The sequence below is a fragment of the Vespula pensylvanica genome, chromosome 2 (assembly GCF_014466175.1).
Source record: "Vespula pensylvanica isolate Volc-1 chromosome 2, ASM1446617v1, whole genome shotgun sequence".
Lineage (NCBI taxonomy): Eukaryota > Metazoa > Arthropoda > Insecta > Hymenoptera > Vespidae > Vespula > Vespula pensylvanica.
In genome coordinates this window covers 18642916-18648915 of record NC_057686.1, presented here as the reverse complement: position 1 = coordinate 18648915, position 6000 = coordinate 18642916, and the positions used below count along the sequence as shown (strand labels likewise).

Here is a 6000-nt window from a genome sequence, read left to right as displayed (position 1 = left end):
CTCTCTCTCTCTCTCTCTCTCTCTCTCTCTCTCTCTCTCTCTCTCTGTCACATACAAACACACGCATAAACACATCCGTATGGGTTGTTATTGGTACTATCAACGTTTTACCACACGTACTTATATGTCAATCACATATATAGATTTATGTATGAATGTAAATGACCACTCTGCTTGATCAAAAAAAAAAAAAAAAAAAAGAAAAGAAAAGAAAAACGAAAACAAAAAGAAAAAGAAAAGAAAATAGAAAAAAAGAAAGAAGAAAGTAAGAAAGTTAAGAAAAATCACGAAGATGTAAAGAAAACAAAGCACATTGCCGCGAGCCTGTTTATGTTCACCGACATACCACCACTGTTATTATTATTTACTATTACTATTCACTACTATTACTCTGCTATTACTATTATTACTACTATACTACTACTATTACCACTACTACTACTTTATGATTTCGCGAGAGGGCCCATAAGGTAATGTATACACATGAGAGATACGCTTTTTTTTCAATAATGGCATGCCAGCCGTTTTATGTCTACCTTCCAAGCTCGATCGATCGATCGATAACGTTTACTCGCGCACGCGTAAGCGCTTATCACGAATCTTTTGGTCTGCGAGCTGACACGAGCTTGAACGCACCTGCCTTTGCGGTTTCGACGTTCGCCGCTTTGGCATGCTGCCGTTGCTGACTCGTATATATGTACGTATATACGTATATGTATGTGCATACGTATACATTTTTATATCCGTATAAACGCGTCTATACGTGTCGTTTAGACGGATCTTTGTCTTCTTTGTAAGTTTTGTTTGTCGGTGGACGGACGAAGATGGATTAGCTAGCGGATTTAACTTCGATAATCAGTTTAATAATTTCGTTGTCGATCCAAACGTAAAGACGTTTAAAACGCGACAATCCAATTTCTCCGTCCACCCATGCCGTATCTTTGCTGTGTGGCGAGTATATTTTTCAGGACACTCTGTAGTCACGCGAATGATTTTACGTCTCCCCTTTGCGTTGTTTACAACGTAAACGGGCGAAACCAATTTTTTGGACACCGTTCGACACCTTAATGTGCACGTCAAAAAAAGCGTAAAGGACTGCGTCGAGCGTTGACCGTATGAAGAAAGAAGGGGAAAGAAAGGAAACGAAAAAAAGAAAGTCCTCGTTCTCGGTCGTATATTTTTCTTATTTGGTGCTTTGCATGCGTTTTTTCATTGTGTTGTCGTTGTCGTTGTCGTCGTCGTTGTTGTTGTTGTTATTGTATTATTGATATCTATTTTTAAAAGTGTTTCTTCTTTCGCTGTTTTACGATCGCTCGCTCTTTCTCGCTTTTGTCGCTCGCTCTCTCTCTCTCTCTCTCTTTTTTTATCTACCTATGTATATCTCTCTCTTTTTCTCTCTCTGTCTCTCTCTTTCTCTCTCTCTCTCTCTATTTATCTACCTTTTTCTATCTTTCAATATCTTTTCGACACGTATAGTATATCTATGCTATACACTCAATTCATACATATAGATTTTCACGAGGGTATCAACATCTAAAGCAACACTCTAACAGGATCACTAAATTATTCACCCGTAAGTCGAACGAGACTCGAGATACATATATTCACATGCACATATACGTTGTACCAGCGCGTTTTCTTTTCGATCAAGTCGCCGGTGCAGAAAATTTTCGATCGGGCACGATTAGCACCCTTTTGAGAGAGATCAATAGGGTTAACGACGTTACGATGGACAGAAAAAGGAGTCTTGGCTTCGCGCTATTTCCTACATGTTTTTTTACAATGTAATCGCTTTCAATTAATCGTACTTACACTGATACTATCTCCTTTCTTAAATTTTTCCTTTTCCTATTACTCTCTCTCTCTCTCTCTCTCTCTCTCTCTCTCTCTCTCTCTCTCTGCCTATCTTTTCCTTTCTCTCTCGAACTACGACTTATCTCAATATTCCTCTTTCTCCGTTTCTCTCTTTTACGTTTAATTCGACCGCGCGAGACAAACCTCTTTCGAAACGCTACATTAACGAGCAAATTGAAGATTTAGAGAAATCGGACGTTATCGCGCTCTTCTCAAACGAAACCACCCGATCATTTTCGTAAATACCAACTCGCCAACTCTTTAATTTCGCGCATCTCGACATGTACGCACGAACGTACGTACGAGTTTACGTATTTAGGTAGACTCGTAATCAGGATATCCTCTCATCTCTCCCAATGCTCGTACGAGACACGCCACTAATCAAAGTCCTGGTAAAATTAGTAATTAGCGTTTATCCACTGAAATCTATACAGTTTACAAAACAAAAAAAAATCCATTAAACGATCCGTATCCAATGAATGTTATTTCGTTTATATTTTTACCAAATATATTATTAAGGTATAAATATATATAATTATATAATACGTGTAGTAATACGTATATTTATATTACGCTTTGTAGCTTGTCGGCGAACGTTCGTCTTGACGTTCTGCAACGGCGGGTGTCTTTTTGTTTCTTCCCACTTGCATTTGTCGAGTTCCATTGATTCCTGCAAAATCCTTTGAAATTTACGTGTCACGCAAGTAACAAACGCTACGTGTACTTTTAATCGCCATACGAAACAAGCACGAAGTATTATAATCGTTCTTCCCGATCTACGTGCGAAATTTTCTGTGTTGCCGATGTTCGATATCGTAAATATACGTACAACTTTGACATTGGAATACTCGTTGGACGATCAGTCGTATACGAGTAATACCTGCGTGTATGTGTGTGTCTTGTTCGGAGCCATGTATTATCCTATATGAAACAGCTCGACGTTGGCGTATCCTATTACTTTAACTTTTTTATCGTCGGATCAACGTCTCTCTGTCTGGCGTAAGAAAATGCGAGACGACCGGTCCGATCGATAAGGTACTTGGACTACTGTCAGTAGACATGCTCGTTAATGATCCGACTCGAATCAATGGATCGATTTTATAGTCTCAGCCAGGTTTTTTTTTCTTAAATAATATATGTTTTCTTTTATCGAGAGCACGTACATTTCATTTCCTTGACATCGTCGATCACTCATTAAAACAAGCAAAACGTAAAGTCGGACTAACATCCAAACGTTTGAACGTGGTCGTCTCGGAATACGATACGCCAATACGAAATACCCTTATGTACGTTGCAATGTTGAATATACCAATGTTCGGTCATCGTTGATGTTTCGATATATCTGCATATCATCGTTAAACGCGACATCCTCGAACTGCATACCGCAATCAAACACTGATATATCAATTGGCAATTTTCTCATTCGTTGCTCATTTTGCACGCTACCGACGAATCTAACACCTATTATATATACATATACTCGTATTAAATATTATACTCGCTTTCTTTCCACACAGATCACAATCACGTTCACCTCCCGACACGTAATATATAGATAATTGTAGTTTTTATATGGATAGACGCATAATATATCGTAATTGAATCTAAACGCAGACACGTGCTGAACTTGCGGAATGTGACCGTGTCGAGCTTCGCGCGAAATTCCTTTTCACTGTTCGTCCAACGTACTTTGCTTGGATATTGCTGTCGGCGGAGGGTCTTTGCTCCGTTTAAAATTGTTAATCGATAAAGTTTGAATTTTTCTCGTCCGTCTTGTGTTTTTTACGAAGCTACGATCTAGACGAATGCCTCATACTTTCACGAAGTGTGCTCATAGTTTCTAATACTCTGATTCTAATACTCGAGATCTAATTCAGCAGTCTAATTCTGACTCGCGACAACGAGTCGAAATCGTTAGACTCGTTAAAGATTAACAAAGCTTTCTACCGTTGAACGAAACACGGCTGGACGATATTACGCGCTTAACACGCTTACGAACATTACAATTACTAGACAATATTGATACGCTTTTATGTTTCGATCTTTGATCCGTAGAGATATTAGACGAGAGTATGCTATATACCACTGATGCCGTCGAGATTAACTTTTCTTCGAAGAGTACATTACGTAGATACATACTATATATATACATACGACGGGGTGGCCCACGTGTGGTATTGCGAAAGTTTTTTTATCGTGGGCCACGCTGCATATGTAAGTATTATTTACGTTTCGTTATTATCACGCTTCGTAGTAAATCTCTAGTTCCTCGAAGGAGGGAAAGAAGGTCCATCGCAAGACAAGAACGGCGAGCAGGAGCAGAGACGCTTCGCGGCACGTCGGCCGAAGATATTTCAAAGAATCCTTTTTCGTTTCCCCTTGACTCCTCTCTCTCTCTCTCTCTCTCTCTCTCTCTCTCTCTCTTGTTTGTTCTTTTTCTGTCTCTTTCACTTTCTCTTTCTCTCTAATCTATCTAATCTCTCTCTCTTTCTCTCTCTCTCTCTCTCTCTCTCTCTCTCTCTTTCTCTCTCTGTCTACATTCTATCCCGATTACCGTCGATTACTGTCACGGTGGTAAATTTAGGCCGGCGGATTGTCTCGGTTGCAGCATCCTAGGAATGTACCTGTTCGGGGGTAAGTTTTGCATGTGGGCGGACCGGAGTCGGCCCTGCACCTGTGCCGAGGTGGTCTCACGGCACCCGATGTGTCGCTGTGATCGCAAGCATTTCAACGACATCGTCTGGGCCCTTGTCACGGTCTTTCAGGTATCACCTTTCAAACCCCCAACAATATTTTTCTCTTTTTCTTCTTCTTCTTCCCCTATTGTAATTATACGGATAGAAATATATTTATATATACACTTGGAGAACTACTTGTATATATACATATATATATATATATATATACACACGAAGTACGCCAAACACATGTTTAAACACGCTTTAAAAACGTGTACGAAAAAAATGTATTATTATTATTATTACCGCTACTAGTTACCTAATATCGTTTACTCTTAGTACGTTCATTGATCGCACATCTTGTTTATTCTCGCTTTTCCTCTATTTCTCTTTCTCTTTCTCTTTCTTTTCTGTCCAATTCACTTCTATCTGAAATTTCTTCGCATTTCTCTTTCTCTATACCTTTTTCTCTTGCTTTCCTTTCTACTCTCTCTCTCTCTCTTTCTGTCTCTTTCTCTCTTTCACTTTTATCATACTACCTTGTCTTTTCTGAACTATCTCTTTTCGCGCTGATCGTTTTCACCGATTAATTTCGTCAAGGACCACGAATTTCTCTCGTATCGGTCGATAAAGTAACGATGTATCAAGAAAATAATAATAAAAAAAAAAACGTCATTTTTTTGAAGCTTCGCTCGAGTCTCTCTGCGTTTCTCAAGATCCAATTACGTGCTATTAGACTCACGTTAAAACCAAGAAGATAAAAAGAAAGCCTTCCCTGGCGCTTTTGATCCTTTCGTTTGCACTGAAATTGTTCTCTTCGTCAATGAACACGACGACTAAAAAAAAAAAAGAAAGAAAGAAAGAAAGAAAGAAAGAAAGAAAGAAAGAAAGAAAAAAACAATAACGCCTCCGTCCACCGCACGGAAAAGCTTTTGTATCGTTCTAAGCGAATGAACCACTCGCAAAAAGTTTGAGAAGCTACCTGAAAACTCACGTACGTAGAGAAGGGGGAAAGAGGGAGGGAGGAACTGGCGAGCGAACGCGCGTGTACCCGCGGAATTTTCTTTCTTCCCAACGCACAATGTTTCTAGACAAAAAAAAAGAAAAAGTACGTTTTATTTGGTATCATAGAAAGAAACATCCGCGAGTTGTTTATTAAAAGTGCACCCATTTTCATTCTACCTACGGGTTAAAACGAATACAAATTTTTTTCATTTCTATCTTTTTTCAAAACTTAACGAACGAGTCTCAAAGTTAGAAGGAAACTCGGATTCGAACGCGGAGAAACGCAGAGAAGAGCCGAAGTAAAAATTTTTCAAATATTTTTAACGCATATCCTCTTGCACGGAATATTTGGAAGAAAAAAGAAAAAGAAGGATGAAATAAAAGCAATTTGTTCGTTCTTTCAACGTTCTCGCGTCAAAAAGGAGAATTTCGTAAGGAAATCGTAAAGAGTAAGACGAATCCA

At 38.9% G+C, this 6000-nt stretch overlaps 1 protein-coding gene across 7 annotated transcripts in view; it reads left to right on the top strand.

Annotated features, from left to right (window-relative positions):
* Positions 1 to 6000, top strand: part of LOC122638139 (voltage-dependent T-type calcium channel subunit alpha-1H) — a 52333-nt gene that overhangs the window by 36628 nt on the left and 9705 nt on the right. For 5 of the 7 annotated variants that reach the window (XM_043830860.1, XM_043830859.1, XM_043830862.1 and 2 more), the window contains one exon: positions 4463 to 4619. The exons of the other annotated variants lie outside the window; for them this stretch is intronic. In XM_043830860.1, coding sequence (XP_043686795.1) covers positions 4463 to 4619 — 157 coding nt within the window. The remainder of the gene's footprint in view (positions 1 to 4462; positions 4620 to 6000) is intronic. 7 annotated transcript variants of the gene reach the window in all.